The sequence below is a fragment of the Tiliqua scincoides genome, chromosome 6 (assembly GCF_035046505.1).
Source record: "Tiliqua scincoides isolate rTilSci1 chromosome 6, rTilSci1.hap2, whole genome shotgun sequence".
In the NCBI taxonomy this organism is placed as follows: Eukaryota; Metazoa; Chordata; class Lepidosauria; order Squamata; family Scincidae; genus Tiliqua; species Tiliqua scincoides.
Genome location: NC_089826.1, coordinates 67,190,520 through 67,215,179, shown reverse-complemented (window position 1 = coordinate 67,215,179; position 24,660 = coordinate 67,190,520). Strand labels below are relative to the sequence as shown.

The 24,660-nt window shown below is 42.0% G+C and overlaps 1 protein-coding gene across 1 annotated transcript in view; it reads right to left on the bottom strand.

Annotated features, from left to right (window-relative positions):
* Positions 1-24,660, bottom strand: part of SCFD2 (sec1 family domain containing 2) — a 170,564-nt gene that overhangs the window by 124,889 nt on the left and 21,015 nt on the right. Inside the window, exons 3-4 of the mRNA XM_066632539.1 lie at positions 21,889-22,016; positions 3,246-3,421 (exon numbers count right to left, since the gene is read on the bottom strand). Coding sequence (XP_066488636.1) covers positions 3,246-3,421; positions 21,889-22,016 — 304 coding nt within the window. The remainder of the gene's footprint in view (positions 1-3,245; positions 3,422-21,888; positions 22,017-24,660) is intronic.

Genomic DNA, 24,660 nt, shown 5'->3' with positions numbered 1-24,660 from the left:
GGTACGAATGCGAAACTTTAGATATACATTATTTGAATTTTCAGGAGTGTGCACACAAATTTTTGGTTTCTTCAGACAGATAGCATAGCTGCAGCAGTGTTTCGAAATGGCGTCTGTAAGTGATGTACGTTACAAGCAGTGTGTCATCATTGAATTTCTCACTGCGGAGAAAGAAACTGTTGGGAACATTCACAAACGTTTGTGTACAGTTTATGGAGAATCTGCAGTCGACAGAAGTACGGTTAGTCGCTGGGCACAGAGGGTGAGGCCATTAGAAGGCGGTTCGGCAGAGCTCCAAGATTTGCAGCTTTCCGGGCGGCCATCCATGGCTGTCACACCTGACAAGACGCAGCTTGCTGATGTGCTCATTCGCGAGGACCGACACATAACGACTAGGCAGTTGGCACTGAAGCTGTCAATCAGCAAAGGAAGTGTGGATGCAATCATCCGTGCTCTTGATTACTCAAAAGTGTGTGCACGATGGGTTCCGCGCTGTCTTATGGTGGACCACAAATCTCTCAGAAAAAACATTTCTTCTGAGTTGCTGAAACGTTTTGAAGATGAGGGGGAAGCATTCTTGTCCAGGATTGTGACAGGTGATGAAACCTGGGTTCACCATTTTGAGCCCAAAACAAAAGGACAGTCGATGGAATGTCATCATCCTCAATCTCCACAGAAGAAAAAATTCAAAGCAACTGCTTCCGCCGGTAAGGTCATGATCACTGTGTTTTGGGACTGTGAGGGCGTCATACTCATTGATGTGATGCCAAGAGGCAGCACCATTAATTCTGAAGCTTATGTGAAGACATTAACCAAACTCAAGAAGCACTTCCAGCGACTTCGGCACCATAACAACCCAGGTGAATGTTTGATTCAGCATGATAACGCTCGGCCTCACACAAGTTTGAGGACTTCGGAACACATCACTAAACAGGGTTGGACTGTGTTACCCCATCCACCCTACAGCCCTGACCTAGCTCTCTCAGACTTCCACTTGTTTGGGCCATTAAAGGATGCCATTTGCGGAAGACATTTTAAGGATGACGAAGAGGTGATTCGCACAGTGCAGAAATGGCTTCGTGACCAGAACAAGGAGTGGTACTGACAGGGCATACATGCCCTTGTGTCTCGCTGGAGGAAGGCCATAGAACTGGACGGAGATTACGTGGAAAAATAGGAGTGTAGAAGAAACATTCTTTCTTGTGTGTAAGTTTCATTGTGTTCAATAAATAATTGTTGAAGAAAAAAAATGTGGTGCATTACTTTCTGGGCGACCCTTGTAGAGCCTAAAAATCTTGTATGCGTAGCTATTATATTAAGTAGCTGAATAATCCCTGCTAACTGGGCAAAGAGGCATGATTTCAAGTGGTGCTCCTCTTATTTATACAGTAACTTCACCCTAGCAAAGGGTCTTTTCTAGTGGCTGTTTGTTGAGATTCTTCTCCATCGTTTTACATTGTGAGTTCTTTTGGGACAAGGAGCCATTTGGTTATTTGATTTTCTCTCTAAATTACATCATGGACCTTTATGTTGAAAAGCTGTATATAAATATTCTTAACAACAACAGAGCAGTGTAGCTGATTTGTCATTTATTTTCCAGAAATCTGGGGTAGAGGAAAAAATATATATCTGAATTATTAGGTCATAATTTTAAATAGGTTGGTGATATATATCTGAATTATTAGGTCATAATTTTAAATAGGTTGGAATTTTAAATATTCCCCTGGGGGCTGGGGATAAGAATAGGCCCTCAGTTTGGCTGTACTTGTCGTAAGAGGCGACTAAACAGCCACCGGGTAGATGGGACTCGTTAGCCTGGGAAGGCAGCTCATCTGAGAGAAGGAAAACTCTGATCCCAAACCTCCACTGCCTTGTGGCTACATCCAGTTAAGAAAAAGGCTTCAGGAGTCAACCTCGAGGCAAAATCCGGAGCCCCTGAGGCAGTTCATGGCTGAACACAGTCACGTTCTGGCAACTCCTGCGACGCTGCTGGAACCAACCGTATTGGCCTCTGCCTTTCCATTGTACCATTTCAGTTACGTGGAGAGGGGGAATTTGCTGCATGGGAAACAGTCTATCCTCCATATCTACTTTACCCAGGCTTCGCGCACTGGAGAGGACACTCTGTTCCAGAACCACCATTCAGAGCGCGATACCATAGTCTTCCAGGACTGAAGGATGCCAAACATCTAATTTTAAATCATCATCATTATTAATCATCATCATGTCAAGGCACCTTGCATAAAAGAGGTATCTCAGAAAGCAGGCATAATGCTGTACGATCCTTCAGAACTTCAAAAGCATTTTCAGAATATCGAAAAAGAACCATGAGCCTTGATTTGTTTTTCTCTGGGTTCACAAGTACCTCCCTCCAGGTTTCTTTTTTCTACGTGCTCAAAATAGGGTTATGCATCTTACTTCAGGACACAGAACTACAAGCATAATGAATCATGTAATCTAAAGTAATTATTGTTTGACTTTAGAAAATAGATATGTACTTGGGAAACAATTATAATGTTAGAAAGGAACGTTTACTTTGGATCAATTTCATAACCTATTATAATGGTTAGAAGGCAATGGGTATAAAACCAGGAATAGATATGATTAGGGGAATTTTTGGTAACAACTGACAATCAAAATATATACTTTAGAATGTCTGCTTGCCTTCTGCCCTTTCCCTTCTTATTCACTTGGAACTGTGAGTGAAAGCAAATGCAATGTGTTACATGGTGTTGAGCCTGAACTTGGATTTTATTATTTTAAAAAACTTTCTATCCTGTTTTTCAATAAAACCACACTTTAGTCAAAGTATAGGTACAATCTAGGCCAAGCTAGGCACTTTTAGTAGCCCAAACCTTCTCAAGTTTATTTGGAAGTCCCACTAAATTTAATGGGACTTGTTTCCAAGAAGGTATTTACAGAACTGGAGCCCCAATCTCACCAATTTCAATGGGAGAGAGTTAAACCTATGCTCAACTCTTCACTGAATTCAAATAATTGAAAAGGGCTTAAATTCAGCAGGACCGTGCCATGGGGTTTGATATTAAAGATGTTATAGAAAGTCAGGGCCCAATTAGTACCTGTGAGAAACTTCCACTCAGATCATGTCAGACTATAACAGAAAGGGAGCATCATAATAAAAAACAATAAATATCAGAGAGACTAAGTGGTCTCAAGTATTTCCTATATATGTGCCCCTATATATGCACTTGATAATATCCAATAAAGTTAGTGTTATTATATACCTGCACAAGTAGCCTTTCAAAGGCTAAGAAGTTGTCCCACTTGGCATTTTGAGGGTGCTTCAGTGCCTGTATAGTGGCCAGCGCAATTTGAAGAAGCCCACAATGGTTCTCCAGGGCTTCAAATTTCTTTTTGAAGAGATGAACATACAAGCTGAGCTGTTCAGGGGTGACTCTACCTGCAAAAGAAATCAAACTATACAGAGGTTCCTCAAAGGTGTACAGGTGGGTGAAAGCAGCAAATGTTACAAATGGCCAGCAATACTCATGTAGCATTCAAACAGGAAGTCCCCCCTCCCAATTATTCAGTGTAAGACCTTGTGGATCATAATGGGTCTCTTTTGCTATTTATAAATGTCATCCAATAACTTTGGATACTGAGCATATTAGGTGATTCTCAACACACACTCCATTAAAGCAAAGATAAACTTATGACAATAGGTACCTGTCCACACTTCTAGTCTTCCCTTTTTTGGCAATTCTAGTCAACCCCTGCTAAAAACAAAACAAAAAACAAAAAAAAGGCCATGCTGTTGTAACACCACCATTGATAAACCCAGGTGACTGACGACATGTGGCCGTAAGAAAGTTCAGTGAATTTGTTGTGCCCAACATGGTGCTCATAAAAGGTATCATCAACTATTTGATTAGGCAACAACAAGAACAAAGGGCATTTAAATTTATGACAACTTGAAGCAATAACCAGTGGGGAAGGGTGTTCAAATTAGGTGCACTTCAGCTCTTTTGGTGCTCCCACCTTTTTAAACACACACACACACACACACACACACATACACACACACACACACCCCTCTGCCACTTAATGCACCTTGAACCAAAAAAGATATACAGACGTGCTGTTTATTCATGGGTGTTCTGTTCTGGAACCCCCACCACCAAGAATACCTGAAACTGTGGATATGGGCGAATGCCTGTACCTGCAGTCTGGTGGTTGTCCCCCGGCCTCCCAATGCCTTATAAAGTATTAAAAATATCACTTCCAGTTTCTCTGTGAAACTGGAAGTCACATGTTTTGTGCAATATAGCTCAGTCTGAGTCTGGCAGAGGCCAGGGATGGATGTCCCCGGGGATGGATGCCATTTAGTTATTTGATTTTTCTTTGTAAACCACTTTGTGAACTTTTAGTTGAAAAGTGGTATATAAATACTGTTGTTAATAATAATAATAATAATAATAATAATAATAATAATAATAATAATAATAATAATAATAATAATAATGTCCTTGGCCTCTGAATAGGCCCATTGGCAGAGAATAGAGTAATGGAATGTCCATCTGCACAACACGAGAAATACTACAGAGTTACCTACCATGACTTGTAACCTGTGATGTATGTGCAAGCTTCTGGTTTTCGAGGCAGGCTGCCTCTGATTGCCAGATGCACCAGGATGCAGGTTGTGTCTGTTGTTTCGTGTGCTCCCTGAAGCATTTGGTGGGCCACTGTGAGATACAGGAAGCTGGACTAGATGGGCCTTTGGCCTGATCCAGCTAGGCTCTTCTTATGTTCTAGAGAAATGGATGCTACCTATTTTTGGTCAATCAGCAGTAACAAAATCATGAAGGGGTTCCCATCTCCCCAGGACATTCCCACCTCCCAGGACCAGTGCACATCCAGTAACTTTGCCTTGTGCTCCGATCCTCTTCCTGCTATTCAACAGTGAGCAAGAGGCGGATTGGGGCAGTGGTGAACCACCTTTTTCTCCAGTGTCATGCCATGGGCACAGTAATCTTATTCTGATCTCTTTCCTCCCAGGACAGCAAACAAGACAGGATTACTCTGTCTCTGCCACCACTTTCTTGCCTGCTTGGTTGCTTCTGCATGCTGGCAGTGGAACACGACTTCACTCCCAGCATGCTGCACCCAGCTTGTTTGTTTGAAGTGGCTGGATGGGAAACAAAGAAGCAGAGGGACAAGGCATTCTGGGATTGCTGTGCTGATGCTGCTCCCTCCTTGCCTGCCTAGCGGCTTCTTTAAACATATGGGGGGGGATATCATGACATGTGAAAGAAAAAAAACAACCACAAAAAAAGGGAAGGCAAAAAATTAAGGCAGTACCTCAGCTTGGGCTGAACTAGCAGCTAGCATAGTACTGTAAAGACTTCTGTGAGACTCCAAGCAAAGTTCCATAGCAGTTCTCATGTTTCTACAAGATCTTTGGACTTTAATTTCGTTTTTTTCTGCAGTGCTGTAGCGTGCAATATAAAACAGCTGTTCTGTGACGAGTAGATGCTTTTATATCTATTATCTTTGATTCTGAAAGACCAACGTGGGATTTCCATCTCCACCGTTATGCTGCATCTACTTGAATACTATACCTACAGCATATCATAAATACAAGTTCTTCCAAGAAAATACTCTCTAAAACATGAAGGCAAAAAAAAAATGTCAGCAAAATATCACATATATCAAATGAAAAACACTTTAGCATGGCTAAATGCTGACAAAAGGGTTCTAGGTTTAGCCCACAAAGGCTAAAACAGCAACCACCAACCATATGTGTTTTCAGACTAAACACTGAAGCTTCCAGTCATGCTTTATTTCCTTAAAGCTGTGTCAGGCAGATTTACATGGTGATTTGAAAATGTCTACCCATAATGCTTTGCAATGAACACTTTTTAAAAATTTGTGATATATATAGCAGCTTATTCAAAATCTAATGGATTTCAATGAAACCACAAGGGCTCATGCCTTCATTTTCCCTCTTCCAACATTCTCTTTGAAGATTTCACGTCTTGAAACAAATGAATTCAGATACACTATTTATGCTTCCCTGTTGCAATACATTCTGAATTTGGTCTTTTTACTGAACAATCAAAATACCCACAATCAGTATTCTATATATTAAGAACAACAAAGAGTCTTCTGGCACCTGAAAGGCAAACAACTTAGGGCATTCCTGCCCAATGTTGCATATATGCAACATGGATCAAATGTGTACATGTGTGGGCTGGACAGAAAATGAGTTGATGGACTAAGGACCACCATTTGTGTCTGCAGTCACACAAGATCACAATACAAATTATAGCCCTCATCAGTCTGCTATACAAAGCAGCTCCATCAGCAGAGCACACACTGCATGCTATGCTGTGGGGTTGGCAACCAGGTGACCCAGGAGTGGTAAGTCAAAGTCATTTTTATGTACCTCTCTGCAGGCTGCCTGCCTGGCAACGGTTCTCCTGGAACCTATGCCTGCTCTTTAGCTGACATAAATCAGAGGAGACTCCTTGGGGTGGGGTGGGGGGCAGACAACAGGGATAGGATATGATGTGCGATGCTGCCATCAAGATTCACCCCTTCCCTGGCATACTCAGGTAGCTGGACCAGATCACAAAGCAACTCATGAAAGGCTACCTTAAATTAAGGCTCTATGGTAGCCTTGACTGCCAGAGCCACTGAGAGGAATTTTATTGGGGGGGGGGTACAAAGTTTATTTTGGGCCCCTTCCTTTCTCCCTTCAAATGTGGATTCAGCTTTGCGGGGCCCTTTTTAGCTTCTGGGCCCCCCTTTTGACCCCAGGTCCAGGTATGATGCACCCCCTATAACCCCCTCTCAGAGGCCCTGTTAACTGCCTTGACAGGTAAAGCAACATTACACGAAAATGTTACACTCCAAGACTGATTGATTAGTGCTAAGAGTCCCATATTCTTAAAATTCTGTATCCCAAAGGAGACTGCGCTGTGGTTATTCTCCAGATTTTATGGAAGAATGAGGTGTCAAAAGGGAGAATTCAGCAATTTTGAAGCAGTGTTTTAATAGATGTAATCTTTCATTTTGAATCTTGCATCTAGTTAATTATCTCTTCAGGGACCAATTAATAGGGGAGTAACCTTCGAGGAACTGAATAAGTGGCCTGTTTTCTGAGGATACAAGTTCTGCCAAATATTTCCAGTGTTAAACTCAGCTCAGCTCTTGTTGGTGTTCAACTGCAGAGCTTCCCAGCTTTCAGCTGTCAGAATCAACAATAAGTGGTTCCTTATGCTTTCTCAGAATATATATGTTTCACAAGCTGGATTGTAGAAAATAGTACATCTCCATGCAATATCATTAGTATTATTAGTATAATGCTACTTACAATTTGCATAGCACTCAGAGCCCAATCATATCTATTTCCTCCTATGCTGATGCAGCAATGCCAAAATGCCTACCGCTGCATCTCATGGGGGGGGGCAGTTGCAGAGGTCTCCTCTGGGTGAGCCTCCACAGCATGGGGTGGTGGTGGTTCTACTTGGACTTGTGCTAGTGAATTCACTGGTGCATGCCTGCATGGACCTGCACTATGGAATTAGGCTCAGGAGGGGGAGCTACGATTTGGTAGCCACGACTGCTGCTGAACCCGCCTCCTTCCCAAACCCAAGCTGCCCACCCCATCACTGTCCTTTGTCTAAGACACCCTGGCAATAAACCATTTCACAGCAGCATCCTCCAGCTGCCCTGTCTTCTGTATGACATTCCCATCCCTCTATGACTTAGACCCATCTCCCCCATGATGGGATGGAGAGGCCCCTTGGGAGCTGCTCACAACCAGTTAAAACACTGAAGATACTATAAAAACACTCGTTCCTCCTTTGCGGCAATTAAGAGAGAGAACTAGAGAAGGGTGTGTGTGTGTGATCCACCTGGTTAATTCTTTACAAACAAGAGATGCTGAATTAGAAGGTTTTGTGATTCTAGGTTTGATATCTATATCTATATGATATCATCTATATAGGATGAACTTCATCCACTATACACAATGGCTAGATTATTTCCCCCTTAAGTGGTAACTAATTTAGGTTGTAAAATCTTGCAATGAATTTCACCCTGCATGGCTTGTCCCATGATCAATTCTATCTCAACTTCACCTGCCACATATTGGCCAATTAGCACTGCTAAACTCTGTCTGGAGTTTCTCACATTCACTTTCTCTCTATTTACTTCAGTTGTCATGGACAATTCTGTCTCCTCATTATTCACTACATTCTCACAGAAATAGTCCATTACTCACGAATATATTCTACTCAGGCCCAGTCATGCTTTTGTGGACTCTTATACGTTTAATAAACTATTGTTTTCTTCGTAATTAAATGTATTCTTCAGCGAATGCTCTCTTTCATGGATGGTAAGATGAAAAGCATCACATTTGCGCTGGCCTTCAGACACCTAACCATAACTGAAACATTATTGAAATTTCATTGTCCATAAAGTTCAGATTTTCTTTTCTCACATACTTTGGGCAAGGAGATCTCCTGAGACATGGTTTTATCGTTGGTCTGTTTTGCTCATTTAGGGATACAGAAAATAGATGATGCTTATACAAGAGGAGGAATTATTCAAGACTGCCCTTTTAGTCTCTGGAGAGGATTGTCATAACTGGGAGATTGATTGCATATTGATTACAAACGAGTATTGTTTCTTTTCTGTATGAGTCAGTGAACTGTCTTCACAAAAGTTGCAGTAGATGATAACACCCAAGTATCCAAATCATTATAAAAATCAAAAAAACCACCTTTTAAAGTGTTGTCTATTTAACAGGGAGAGAGCAACTGTCCATCCCAGCCCAGTATCTTTTCCAATGGGTGTTGCTGGTGTCTTTCAGAAGACACATCGGAAGACTGTGAGCCTTTGGGGACAAAGAACTATTTATGAATTGTTTATTTTGCTATGTAACCCACTTTGTAGACTACTTTTTGTTGAAAAGCAGTATATAAACACTGTACTGCTAATAATATGTCCCAACTTTAGGAAATTATATACAGGGAATCTATACTGTGAGAGGTCCAAGATGGTATTTTTGAAATTGGGCTGGGGATAATCGATATCTTAGATACAGCAGTTTAAAATTTCAGTTTTCACTTTAACCATTCGTGTCTGGTAGTTTTTTTTGGGGGGGGGAGAGATTATGTATGTTTGCTTTTTAGCTCAACATTCCTCCAGTTTTTTTTTCCTCTTGCTGTTTTTATTCTGTCAAAAATTCTGGGAATTTCAAGCCATGTTGCTTTCCTAGTTTGGGGATTGTAAATTTATAAAATTAGGTGGTATTACAACACATTTTCATAATTTTAATGAATATATATATATTTATTTGTTCAGGATCACCCTGTATATTGACTATACTATTGTAAGTTAATGGAAGGATGTACACATCCATATTATATATAGATTTATTTGGAATTGGGCACACCTCTATTATCAGATTAGCATGTTTTTGAATAATAAAATATCCAAAATGGTACCAGTTTCCTTTTACACGGTGGATATGTGCCCTGAAGATGGATGCACACTCTATAAAATTGTTTATACATATAACTGACAGTTTTGCAGATGCCAAAAATGTTTCTGAGAGCCCAATATCCTCCTTCCCCTCCCCCCCACCATCTCAGAGATGCCAAACTGGTTAATGCTGGGCGGGGATGCTAATGCTGGAAAGGATAAGATCAACCACCGGCCATCCGCAACAGATCCTCCCCTTCCCATGGCCTCCACCCCTTCCTGGTTCTGTCCCCTCCCCGCTTCTGTTCCACCCTCCTGCCTCCCCCATAATCCTACCTCCTCCAGCAAGTGGTGATTCCCTCACTGGTGGGAGTGGGAAGGCACATGTCTCCCCACTGTAGCTCCCAACAGCACACCAACTCGCGCACTGTTGGAGCGTCTTTTGCGACAGATGCAGATTACTTTATGGCAGTCAGTACTGTTGGAAGAGCCTTGCCGCTAGCAGAAGGCAAGGGAAAGATTAGGATATAAGATGTTTCAATAGTCAAAACTTCTGCTTCTTAAGACATCAATATCTTGGATTTGAGGTCTGTAGATAGTAATAATTCCATCTACAACTTTACTGTTCCTTCAGGAACAGGAAAAGTCTAAATCTGGCCTAAGTCATCAGCTTCCAGGGAGCAGCAGAAACTACCACAAAGGTTTCCACATACCCTTAAAACACTGAATCTTTTTTGTGCGCTTCAAATTATAAGCTGCTTTGGGAACCAATCTTGCCTAGAAGGCAGAGTATAAATACAATGAATAAATGCTTTTTGAAAATTATATATAATTTTGACAGTAACTGATAGTGCCTGTGTATTTTGCTTAATGTAGGATTATTACATTAACCCTTCCTGCAGGTTTTGATCCCAGGGTATCTTCTTTGTGGAAATCTGGACAACTATTGGTATAACAACAAAGAATATTAATAATTTTGTGCTCTGACATGCAGGTCAAAAATGAGCACAGGACAAATAAAATAAACTACCTCGGTAAAAGACAAATAGTATGTCCTAAGAAAAAAGCTGTAATATTATAAGATTACCGACTATATAGCTGTCAAGATCTAAGAGACTTGCTTTCTCTTAATTATTTTTGGATTATCTGCATAAAAATATATCCACTATCAGACATTTAAAGATACTTCACAATGAATTCACATTTAAGCTATTGTGTTTTCTCTCCAACTACAAATGTGAGATTAGCAGTACGACATCAGCCTAAAAGCCACAAACACATACAAAAAGGCCATTGTCTGCAAACTCCCCTGTTGCAAGAAACTGTTAGGTTGGCCAGATCACACTATGTCCCTATGTCAGCCATAATTTAATATGCAAAGATAACACACTACCAGCATATTCAGCCTGTAAATTGCCTCTGCATGGGATTTTTAAAAAGTATTTGGTTTCCAGTTTTTAAAATAGTTTATAAGGGTAAGAGAGGAGTGAAATAGTAAGAGACGCAAATATGATGTGCATTATAGATTAGTCACGACATACTGCAGTCTAACAATAAAGATTAAGACTAAAAACTTTAGATAGGCAATACTTAATTGCAACAGGACACTGCATCAAAGGTAGGTAAAGTAGGGCCTCTGACCCATATCTAGCTGACTAGTGGCCCAATCCTATTCCCCCCCACTGCCATAAGGCACACTGCAACAGCATGCCAGTTAGGAGAACTGGGAAGACTTGCGCTGTCCCGCTGGCACCAGCGCAAGGAGTTCTGCGTGCTGGAGCAGGTAAGCCAGCACAGAAGACAAAACGGTGCAGGGTGAGGGTGGCAATGGGGGCAGGGGGTGGGCGGGTTGGGCCCAAAAGGAGGTAAGATTGCTGGCAGTGGTGCACACTGTATCCTTTCCCCCTTCCTGGACCTGATCCACTGACACAGGGCAATGGCTACTTAGCAGTCACAGATTCAAGTTACTCCATTTTGGCTGCTGGGGCTTTCCCCAAGACAAGGGGAAGGATGTTCCCTTACCTCATGGTGACCTCCAACATGCAAAATTCCCCTACAGGATGCCGTGCAAGCTACACTGCCAATTACAGATGGCACTATGGAAACCCATTTTAGAGAACATTACAAAGGACACACAGACACAACCTACTTTGGAAACTAATGACAAATAGACATTTTTCAAACTACTACCAGAATGCCCTGGTGGCCTGGAAGAATATGAGAAAAAGAAATAGACTGGAATGCCAGTGGGGGTGGGAAGAGGAGGGTGAGCAGTGTTTTGCAAACTGGATGTGTTGGGAATTGTGCTTCCTGTCCCCATTATTTCAGAATGTCCAGAGCTGATTACCATACATCCCTCTCCTATCTTCTTGGTTTTTCTTTTTCTCCACATTCTCAAACAAAGTTCAGACACACCTTACTTCAGCAAATCTGACATATCCTTTGAGAATTTCTTCCCCCCTTTTCCAGAGACCTACAAACTACTTCGGAGATTTACATTAGTCTTATCCCAGCCTCATTCAAAGCCTGATGTATCTATCAGTTGATTGTTGCTATAGGCTAGGTCTGCCTCGTGTGCTTTAATGAGCAGATGCTTTCGTCTTTCAGGTGGCATTCTGCATAGTTTACTAGGGAAGAACTGAGGAGTCTTTCTTCCATTAATAGAGGGTTAGAGTAACAGAAGAGAGCACTTTGTTTCTGTTATCCTCCTGGTGTTTCAGCTTTCATCAGTCAACATGGCAATAAAGAGACATAATAAAGGGATTCAGGCTCAGTCTAGATTTACTGTCCTCTGTTAAAACTGCCAAGCAAGACAAGCCATTTCTGAAACCACAGAAGGACATTTGTAAGGAAGTGTCTTTTGCTGCCAAATTATATGCTAATAGCAAAGCTTCAAACAAAAGCATCATGAACCATCACTTTCAGAAGCATACTAAGATATGCATCTGATCACCAATGAAGCTGTAAGGAAGTCAGGACTGGGAACGCAGCAGCACTTTTGCAGAAGGAACAACCCTTCTTTGTTCAGGAAGTTGTGCCCAGAATAGAACTCTCTTTTCTAGAGTTAAGATTCTCAAGCGTGTTAACACACTACAACGGATTAAACCAGTAAGAAAATAAGAGGGTTTCATTTTCAGCAAACCTGACTTCCCTTTGGGTACTGATGACTGCAGTTATAGATCCTTAGAAAGAGTCCAAGGGGTTATAAAACAGATACTGTACTTTAAACTGCTGAATTTAAAAATAAACCACAAAAATCCCAAATCTGTTTTCACAGAACTGGGCAGTAACCAAAGAAAATTTTGACCAAAGATTATTGTTCACCTAAATCAGTCATTTTCAACCACTGTGCCATGGCACACTGGTGTGCCACGATGAGCCATTTAGTTATTTGATTTTTCTCTGTAAACCGCTTTGTGAACTTTTAGTTGAAAAGCGGTATATAAATACTGTTGTTGTTGTTGTTGTTGTTGTTGATCTGCAGGTGTGCTGCGGGAGTTTGGGGGGAGGGTCATTTATTCGTAGAGCCATTGACGGATGTGAGCCCCCCCACCAACAGCATGGTGTGCCTTGTCAGTTGTCAAACTGATGGTGTGCCTTGACAATTTCAGTACCTTGTCAGTGTGCCATGAGATGAAAAAGATTGAAAATCACTGACCTAAATGTTACATGTCCAATTAACAAATACTGTTCTAATCTCAGATTCTGCATGCAAACATGTAAGCGTGTAATTTTAGCAATCTCAGATTACGTATACTGTACATATATAGGAAGTCTTTAGGAAGAATATGCAGTTAAAAATTAGCAAAATGGGGGTCACCTTGCACTGCAGGGGGCAGAGAGAGGGCTTCCATTCTGTAGGGCCCCCTGGAAGAGTATAATGCATCTCTCTGTAGGTTAGAGTCATGTTTTCTCCTGCATGGGGTCAAGTCACCCAGTATTGTGGACTCCAATTGCAAAGATGTACCCAAATGCAGCATTTTATTTTTCTAATGGGAGTGAATAGCACTCACTCACTAATACGTGAAAATCTGAAGATGTATATTCAAGGAAACTGAATAGGTCAAGTCTAAATCTGTCCCGCCACTATTGTTCCCAGTTTCTTGGATGAAAAGTTTTTCCACTTTCCCTCAGTGATTTTGTGATTTCAGTCAGTTTACACTACCATAAAAGAATTCAGTAGGGAACGCCTAGAATCAAGTCTGCTTCTATAAGCATAAACCAGTTTAACAGATCCCGTACTTTAGTTACACTACGTTATAATAGAAACTAGTTTTTCAACACATGACTCATCACTAGAACATATTTAAATTGATTTTTCCAATACTATGTTCAGTAGAATTAAGTTGAATTACATAACTGAAATGGAAGCCTTTTCTTTCTTTCTGCCTTTTCTTACTGCTTTCGACCCCCATGCATTCAACAGAACAGGACATGCAAAGCTACCTTGTCCTGTCACTCACTGCTTTGAGACTTATTTGAGTTTGCTAAGATTTCAGGAAGTATTTATCAGGAAGGCCAGTGGAGGAGTAACAGGCAACTAATTTAGAGACAGAAGACAAATGAGAGGTTCTCTAAGGGAGCAGTAACTGATTAAACGACAGGAAGCAGAGAGCAGAAGTCAATGGACAGTTCTCAGAATGGAGCCGAGTGGGGTCCTCCAGGATTTTGTTTTGGAACCACTGCTATTTAACTTGTTCATAAATGATCTGGAGGTAGGGGTGAGCAGCAAAGTGGTCAGGTTTGTGAATGACACCAAATTACTCAAGATGGTGAAAATGCAGCTAGACTGCAAACAGTTTCAAAAGGATCTCTCCAAACTGGATGAATGAGCAAAACAAAATGGCAAATAAAGTTCAGTATAATTAAGTGTAAAGTCATGCACATTGCGGCAAAATATCCTAACCACATGCTCACTGATGTAGTCTCATGAACTGACAGTGACTAACCAGGGGCTGTTTTCATTGAGCTATCTTCCACATCAGCTCAAAAAATAAAAGATAAATTCTATGCTAGAGATTATTAGGAAAGAGATGGGAAACAAAATTCCAGAACTGCAGTGCCCTCAAAACAAAGTGATCATGCAGTCACATTTTAAACACCTGTACTTGTGCAGTTCTGATTGTCCCATCTCAAAAAACCATAGTATAGAACTGGGAAGAACAAAGAAAGGGGCAGACAAAATGATTGGAAATTGGAACATTCTCCCATTAAGGAAAAGATAGAGCATTTGGGGTTTTACAGTTGAAGAAAAAGACCCTTACAGAAACCCCTAGTTAGAGGTTTATTAAATTATGCATGCTGTGGACAGATTTTCCCCCTTTAATAATACTAGAGCTCAAGGTAATCCAATGTAATTGATGGGAAAGACTCAGGACAGACAAAAAAAAGTAGTTCTTCAAACAATGCATAATTATTTTATGGAATTTGCTGCCACAAGAGATAGTGATAGCCCTTGACAGACCTTCCAGATAGACTCAAGTGCCTTTTAAAAGAGGATAAGATAAATTCATGATCTTACCCTCTTTTAAAAGGCACCTAAACTAGATGGTTAAATTCAGAATAGTCATATGGATCCTTCTAATGCAGAGGTGCTACTGAACACTAGTTGCTAGGATGCAACAGCAGGGAAGAGCTACAACCCTCATCCCCTAGTTACGGACTTCCCAGAAGCATCTGGTTGGCTACTGATGGAAATCATCAGAATGAAGCAGATTTGACTTTTGATCAGAGCAGGGCTTTTCTTATGCAACTCCTAATTTGGTCAAATGTGGACCTCAGATGGGGCAGCCCACCACTTCACAAGTTTTTGTTTTTAAAGTGGAGAAAGGATAAAACTAGAAAGAGATCAGGCGATAAGAGAAGGCAGGAAGAACACAGTCAAAGGGTAATGTATATCGTAAGAGCTTAAAAGATTTACTGCCCTATTCTGTAGATCAAGTTGGAAAGAAGTTTGGGGACTGAAAGACTACTACAGGGCTGTCAAACATAAGGCCCATGGCTGGATGTGGCTCCTGGAAACAGTTTACCCAGCCACCATTATGATTGGGTTCTCCCAGAGCTGCCTGTTCAGAAACACTGCTTCTGTAGAGGCTGTGGGAGGGAGAGATGGAAGGAGGCCTCAAAAGACAAGAAACGCTTCAAGGAACAGGACAGGCCAAGAGGGGTGAGAGAGGGAGGCACTGCTGAGGGGCTGGGAGAGCCCAATCACAGGGGCTGCCCTTTCACCAGCAGCCACCAAGGCATCACTTTACAGACCACCTCTCTGCTGCTGAGCTTTGAAGTTACGCTGAGGCAGAAGTGGCACTGCTGAAAGGGCAGCCTGTGCAATAGTTGTGCTCTTCCAATGTGATTATTGGGCTCTCATACCTTGAAAATATGCTCATGATTTGCACATTTTCTCTTCTGTCATTTGCAGTTAATGTGATTGTATGTGAGAACAAAGTGCTTATTTATGCCATCATCTGCTTAATGATATCATGTTCTGCTTGATGTCACTTCTACCCCTCAGCAGGTGCCATGAATGCTATTTGGCCCACTATATGAAATGTGTTTAACACCCCTGCTCCAGAAAGTTATTTTAGCAATACCAAAACAATTTTTCCTTTTACCTAAAATACAATGTAGGACACAAACCTACTGAATTAGCTCAGCAGCATTTGTCAAAATTAGGGACCCCTCTTCAAAATATTAAGTTCATACTAACTAAAATTCTATTTAAAAATACAGAATTTGAGTGAATAAGTTGTGTAGTTTTAAATCACTGCTCCCTTCACCCCATCCACAGACAACAAAAATAGTTTTATTCAAATACAGCCTGCAGGCACTTTTCAAAGCTTATAATTTCCTAAAATTGGTAACATGGTTAGATCTTTTAAAGGGGGAGGGGACCACAATCTCTCTACCCAGCCCAGGCACTGAAGAATTTCAAACAGTCAAAAAGTCATTTTTGAATGCCAGTTTTTGTATTTAAAAAAGCATATGTCAAGACTGATACAGCTGATTGCTGTGAAAAAATGATAACATTTAGGGCCCTGGTTGTTAAGCAGCTTTGGGAATGAAATGGCACACGTTCAACCTCTGTGCTAATGTCACAATTCAGGATTAGATTCTGAAGTATGTTTAATACATCTGCATGCTACACAGAAGCCTGAAACCACAGTAGGCTCCCAATAGTCCTTTGTCCTTCTTAAATTCTTGAAGAACAGGAAGTTTCCAGTAGCCAGTAGCTGAAGGGGGGAAAATGTTAAAGGGCACTTTCAGATGGCACAAAACTGGCCAGCATTAGCAATCTCCAAGCATAACACTGAGCTGCTATGGGTCACTTGCATGCCCTTGCCCCTTGGCAACTGAACTGTTGAGTTACTCCACATTTTTCCAGACTCCTGAAGATCAGAATGGCTTGAGGGAAAATGCTTTCGGATAACAAATGCAACCCAATTTTGCTCACATGCCTTCTCGGTCTATCCAACTTAGATCACTGCAGTACAATGCAGCTTGAAACATCACTGATGGATCTTTAAAATTTGTCTGTAAATAATGAAGTGGGTTTTAAGCACTGCAAATGTTTTAAACATTAAAAAAAGCAGTGTAAGATCACATTTATCACATGGATAGGACTTGCTGGGAAATGCAACTATGCTTGACATGTGGCAGCACTCAAAATAGACAACACATCCCACCCATGCATTCGTCTTATAGCACTGATTCCCAGGAACTGAGTGGGTGCATGTATACATGCTTAGTATAAACAGTATCAGCAATGTAGTATGGCATGGTGATATAATGGGACTATCAGGGACTATAATTGGATAAAACGTTACTCCATCTCAGCCTCTTTTTTACTCCTGTTGAGCAGTTTACTATACTGAATAGAAGGAAAGCTGAAATAGCACAAGAACTAACAGCCCAATGCTAACCAACCTTTCAGCACTGATGCAGCCCCAAGACAAGGGAACAAATGTAACATAGAACTTGCCATGTCTTAGAACTACTGCCACAATACTAGTTACATGGGCGGTCCATCAGTGCATGTCAAATATGACAATAGAAGCTGGCTAAAGCACACATTCCAAGCACTTTCCTCTTCATTTCCATTTCCACTATCACACTCATATTGGGAACAGGTGCCCAAAGAATTAAGTAAAGGCATCTGGAACAGAGGAAGCTACTCGCATAGTTTTGTTCTAAGTTGAGGAAGCAGTTGAAAGGCAGCATTTTCTACTTCATTTCCAGCTGCCTTAAGCGATTAGATAAACTATCCTGCCAAAAATGTCACTGGGAATCATGACATAGCAGGCTTGAAGTTCCATTGGAGTGAAAAGGCAACATCAAGGAGGCATTTCTAGTAGAACTATTGGCTGAAATGGTCTGCAACATCAACATTTCTGTTTAGGGCATGGAGGAGAGCCAATACAACGAAATATATTAAAGTGCATTTCAGCCTTATTCCGAATCATGTTTTGAGGAGCCAGCTCTTTAAAGCATAGATCAGCTGTTCCCAAACCTACCAGGGTAACTGGAAATGGGCCATTCCCCCTTAAGAGAAGTGACTTTGTACAAATCGATGGTAAGGCCACACCTGGAGTATTGTGTCCAGTTCTGGTCGCCGCATCTCAAAAAAGACATAGTGGAAATGGAAAAGGTGCAAAAGAGAGCGACTAAGATGATTACGGGGCTGGGGCACCTTCCTTATGAGGAAAGGCTACGGCGTTTGGGCCTCTTCAGCCTAGAAAAGAGACGCTTGAGGGGGGACATGATTGAGACATACAAAATTATGCAGGGGATGGACAGAGTGGATAGGGAGATGCTCTTTACACTCTCACATAATACCAGAACCAGGGGACATCCACTAAAATTGAGTGTTGGGCGGGTTAGGACAGACAAAAGAAAATATTTCTTTACTCAGCGCGTGGTCGGTCTGTGGAATTCCTTGCCACAGGATGTGGTGCTGGCATCTAGCCTAGACGCCCTTAAAAGGGGATTGGACGAGTTTCTGGAGGAAAAATCCATTATGGGGTACAAGCCATGATGTGTATGCGCAACCTCCTGATTTTAGGAATGGGTTAAGTCAGAATGCCAGATGTAGGGGAGGGCACCAGGATGAGGTCTCTTGTTATCTGGTGTGCTCCCTGGGGCATTTGGTGGGCCACTGTGAGATACAGGAAGCTGGACTAGATGGGCCTATGGCCTGATCCAGTGGGGCTGTTCTTATGTTCTTATGTTCTTATGACTCAGGAATGGGTGCCTCAATGGTGCCACAGTGATTGCAGCACAACAGGGACTTTTTACTACAGCTGGGGGTATCGTGAAGCATCCTCAAGGGTTCTGGAGTATCACAGCCCCCTCTGCGAGCCTCTGCACGGAGCTCTGATTGCCAATTGTACAGTAAATGCCCCTGTAAAATGCAATTGCTGTGGATCTGCCAACCCTCCCCCCCACTCCCGCAACAACTCACAGAGTTCCCAACTCACTTGGAGGAGTTTGAGAACCACTGCCAGAGATCATATTGTCATCCATTCATCCATCTGCAGTTATACACAGAGCCAAGATCCAGGACAAGGCCAGGGTTATAGGTAGGCATACACAAATTAGACCCGAGGCCAACTGCTAGAGTCAGAACAAGAACCTAAGCGGAAGCGTGCAACTTAAGCCTGCAGAAAGTTTTGCTGCAGTGACCAGGCAATGACAGAAGATCAGGGTCCCATTTACTACTATTTTTTCTGGAACTGGCCAATTCAGAGGCTTCTTACTGCTTGCCAATATGTGGAAGCTGCTTTATACCAAGTCAAACCATTGGTCCACTTAGTACTGGAGATACTCTGAACCCCTGACCTATGCCCCCTCCACAAAATGCTGATACTGCACCCTCTATTCCATTATGCACCTTTAGAAGATTTTGATGTCTGAGTGGACACAGACCCAGGCAGCTAAACGGCTAGGTCCCACCTGCAGGCTACAGGTTTCTTGGTTCATTATCTGGAGTCTCAGCAATCCTGGCCCATTAAGCCCCATTCCAAAAATACACCTCAGTGGCAAGCACATTCTACAACTTCATATATGCCACTTTTTCATCATAAGAACTACCACAACATTCTATTCTGCAAGGAATTTGATAGGGAACTTGGAAATGGGGAAAACCTCTCTCAAATAATGACACCACAAGAAATGCTTCCATTGCCTCAGACTCTTATTTTGTATCATATTTAGCTTAATAGTTAAACCAGCACTACAAACAATCATTGGCTTTACTACTCACTTGACTACTCCATTAAAAAAAACAAAACCAAAACCAAAGGTAAATTATCATCAGCCATAAAGCAGCCAGGGACCTTACAGAGTTGCAAATGGGGGTTTAGTGGAAGAATATGCAATTGTGAGGAAGCATCTTGCAGCAACTGCAAATTCAAATTCAAATAAATATTGTCTGCAAGAAAGAAGCAGTTCTGCTCTACGGTATGTTCCTGTTCCTGAAGGCAGATACTGAGAACCATACATGCAGTAAGTGCAAGCTGGTGACCCTCCTGAAGGAGAAGATAGTGGCCTGAAGACATGTCTAGCCACCCTTCAGTGTATCAAGGAGAATGAGGAGTACCTCAACAGAACAGAGCAAGTGTTTTGGAAATACTACAGAGCTCACAGGCTTCCACTGAGGAGGAGGGCAGTCACATACAAGAGGCAAGCTTACAGAAGAATGTCAGCCAAAGAACAAAGCCTGTAACAAAGCGCCCTGTGGTCCTGGAAATGAGTAATCACTTCCAGGGTCTTCTTGTGAAGGGGGATTCTAGGTCACTGGAGGGAGGACCGCTTCCCCTGGTACCAGGAAGCACAGTGGAGGACGTTCAAGCCCCAGTGCAATACAAGATTGTCACTGCTGCTCCAACAAAGAGGAAGACACTTGTGACAGTGATTGGCAAGTTGCTCCCACTTCAAAGCTGATACATACTGACTGAATACATTAGCATGAGAGGAGTGCCGACTCCATGCAGCGAAAATCAGGGATTTGAAAGAGAGGTTACTGACGTTCAGCAAGCCAGATGACTATTATCTATTCCTTCTGATTCACGTGGGAACAAATGACTAAGGGTCAAATCCTATCCAATTTTCCAGTGCTGGTGCAGCTGTGCCAGTGGGGTATGCACTGCATCCTGCGGTGGAGAGGCAGTCACAGAAGTCTCCTCATGGTATGGGAACATTTGTTACCTTACCTCGAGGCTCACTGCAGCTGCACTGGTGCTGGAAAGTTGGATAGGACTGGGCCCATAGTCAGGAATGGCTTGAACAAGTCATTAAGGACTATGAGGATCTGAGTCAAAAGGTGAAAGAATTTAGTACACAGGTTGTGTTTTTGTTGATACTTCTGATGGGAGGCATGCAAAGGGAACAAAGAATCCTGGAAGTAATTGAATGGCTATGCAGATGGTATTGAGGAGAAATGTTTGATCCATCTATTCTTCTGAGGCAAGAGTCTTCTGGTGAGGGGTAGGCTGCACCTCATGATGACTGGGTAAAATGTACTTGGGAAGAAGCTTGCGAAATCAGGTAGGCTTTAAAATAAGCCACATGAGGGAAGAAGATGGCTCCACAGTTAACTCAATGCTGAAGACTGGAGAGGAAAAGTGGATGTTGTAGTGGCCACTGGAACTGCAATGATGGGGAACACAAGTGCAAGGGACAAAATGGAGAAGTGATTCCATCTGTGGCTTCAGGTGTTTCTACGCCAATGCACACAGTATGGGGAACAAACAAAATGAGCTAGAAGTTGCTACCAGTGGCATTTTTATTTTGCATTATTTTTCCCATATTCATGTAATCCATGAGCAATGGACAGTGTCTCAATCACTCATGAAAGATAGGCAGCGTTATTTTGAATTCTGCTATCAACTGCAGCTGTTATTAGCACTACATTTCTGGGACTATTTTCCTGAAGTCTATACACATTAACGGACAATAATATGCACACTTTAATATGGACACTTTCCCCCCCAGGTCAAGCCCTCAAAACACTACGTTGACTTCTGCTTGCTACCAAGACACCAGTTCATGTAGATCACAGGGGACTTGTGAAGGAGACAAGATTGCTGACTACTGATGTAATGTTTTTCTGTAAGATATCTGCACTTTAACTATTGCGGCACCACCCTGTTTGCCTGCTTGGCTTTATCAGACACAAATAACTTTTTCAGTTCATGTCAGAAAATTGGATTGTTCAACCTCCAAGTTCTGGAGCACAACACACATGGCTCATCACCAAATGTTAACAACCTCAGAGTCATTAAAAGCCAAATGACTTCAGAGAGACTAGCATTTGACACGGTGAGAATAATATAAACTTAATGAATGCTTGGATGTGGATGAAAAGCAGCTACTGACATATTCCATGTCAAAGTTAGCTAGCTGCGTTGCACTCACACAGATGGAATCTCCAAAGCTTACCCATGCTCATCTTGATCGGCAAATGTTCTCTGCTCGCAGCTTCCACTAGGTGTCTCCTAACTTCCATCACAGCTTCTTTGTGTTTGAGATTCATTAAGGACTCCCACAGAGCTTTAGCAGCTGGATCACTAAAGGGGGAAAAAGCATCCAGATTTACATTAAACATCTGTTAAAAATCAAATAGGCCTCCTTGAGCTTAGTAACTTCTATAACGTGGACAGCCTAGTTATTTTCAAGCACACAACTAAAGATCAGCTGTTAAACGTAGCCATGTCTTTAAACTCACAGACCCAAAGGGCTGATAGTGACTTGGTGTAATAACCGGATGGACCTTTGGGTTTAGTTAACATTGTTACCATAAAATCATAAGAAGAATCAAAGGGTAGTTCAAGTAAATGATCAATATGACAAAGCACAAAGAACATCAGCAAAGATTAACACTGCCAGTTATTTCTACCCCACCCCCCTCCACAGGAACACCACATGTCAAGCCACTGAAATTGGATGATTACACGGCTATTTAGGGTGCAGAGGAGTGGTATAAGGGAAGGTTGGCAAAAAAAACCCAACCCACATGGAAGCATCTTCTATTCACAAAAGAGGGAGTTCTGATACAATTGAACTACATGAGCCATATTTGGGTTAAAAAGTAAAATTGCGCAAAACTTGTGTGTAGGTAAACAACATCAACCTCCACCGTTATCCAGAAGCTGGATGCCAGGTTGTGTTCAAGCGTATGAATAACAACTTGAAAGAAATGTCTTATATAGCACTTCAATCTGTGGTTGAAGTATAAATCTGTGGTTCCCAAACTCAGCCAGAGTTCAGGGGCCACAGTAAATTGTTCCAGGGGAGGGGGGAATGCAGCAATGCAATCCCCAGGATCAAGCCACAGCTAGGCGTGCAAAGGGCTTTCTCTCACTTACATGGAAGCAGCAGGCTCCTGGTGGGCTCCACAGGGCTCCCCAAGCTGTAGAGAATGTCAAAGTAACAATTGTGTCCCACTTCCGGTTGGCGATCGCAAAACTGGTAGTGGGTCGCTATCATTTTGTTATTCTCCGCAGCTTAGGGAGCTCTATGGAGCCTTCCACAGGGCTCCCTGCACCACTGGGAGCCTGCTGCTGCATCCATGTAAGTGAGATAAAGCCCTCTGCACCTCTGGCAGCGGCGTGAACCTGGGGATCATATAGTTGCATTTCCCCCACACTTTCCCTTAAAGGGGCAGAGGTACTGAGTCTGGGGTGTCGCAATGCCCCAGTTTGAGAATCTCTGCCATAAATAGTAGTTACAGCACAGTGCTGTAATGTAAAATAAATTAATACCCACAAAAGTTCTAGCAAAGTGACAAATTTATTGCCAAGGCATGATAATTTAACATAAGGAGACCCCAAGAAAAACAATTTCCTTTTCTAGTTCTAATTTTTCTACATGAGCTACATGCAGCTCTTTCCAAAAGCTGTTAGTTTACTTTGTGGGAGTAGTGGGAACTTTTAAATATGCTGAGAATAGCATTACCAAAAACTGAGAATAAAATATAGTAAACTGGCATATTTGAGGCCTTACACAATCTAAGGTTTTATAGTCATGCCTTTGCTGGAAAAAATAAGATATGAAAAATAATCTTTTTACATTTATTTCTACATGTGAAATCAGATGTCTAGAGAAGTGATAAGGTGCTAACAAATTTAAAGTACAGTATATGTATTTAACAAAAAAATTTTGAGCCAATGTCATTTTTCCTCCACAGTTCCATCTGCTAGTAGGGCTATAGTTTTATCTCTCATGTTTTAGACCTTGAGGGTTGACTACTGCTGTGTGCTCATTGGTGGGTTTTTGCTGAATTCTAGCTGAATCTTTCAGGCATTGTATGAACATTGCTACAGAAGCTACATAAAGCTACATAAAGCTACAGAACATTGTAGCTTGTCTCCTAACACATTTACACAGTGGCTCCAAAGTGGCTACTGCTGTACCCAGTGGGTGTCAGGAAGCAGCCAGAGGTCTCCTTGGGGGAAGGGGACTTTCATTCCCTTCCCTCAGGGAAAGCCCCAAGCACTGCAATGGGGTTTCTAAAGTCTGCACTGACTACACTGCACTGACTTGAGAGACTACATGTCCAAATGGCCTGACACAGAGTTCAGGATACCACAGAGCACAACTCTGCCGATCCTGCCCCCCTCCTACCCTGGTTCCTCCCCCCACCCCCCAGAGGTTGCACTTACCTCCCAGAGCGGTGTGTCATGGCAACAGACCATCAATGTATAGCCTTGCCTCCTATATATGAAAAAGGTCCTAAAATTCTGTCAAACTCTCTCCAGACAGGTACAGACTTGATTCTTAATAGTTGCTGTTACAAAAGATAGGGAACTGATTTAGACTACACACCACTGGTGTGCTTGAGTGCCACCCTTTTCCTCTTTCCTATAAATGAAGTCATCTCAGAACTAATAATGTTCATAGAGTTGCTTGCATGTTGTGCAGTACATGCCAGCTTCCTACATGGAAGAGATTCTCATGCAGAAAATCATCACATGTAAAGCAACCTTGTATATAGAATAAGAAATTGAAAAATAGCCAAATATTAGTGTCCTCACTAAGAACAATCAGTGCAGTCTGGTACTGCAAGTAACCCCGTACTTTTGAGTCACAAAGCATTATCCTCCTCTGGATTAATGATATTTAAATTCCCATCATTTTTCAAAGCAAAACATGCAAATGCATATTTTAAAAGTCAGACAGCCAGTTTTAAAGACATAAGTATTTCTTGAGCAA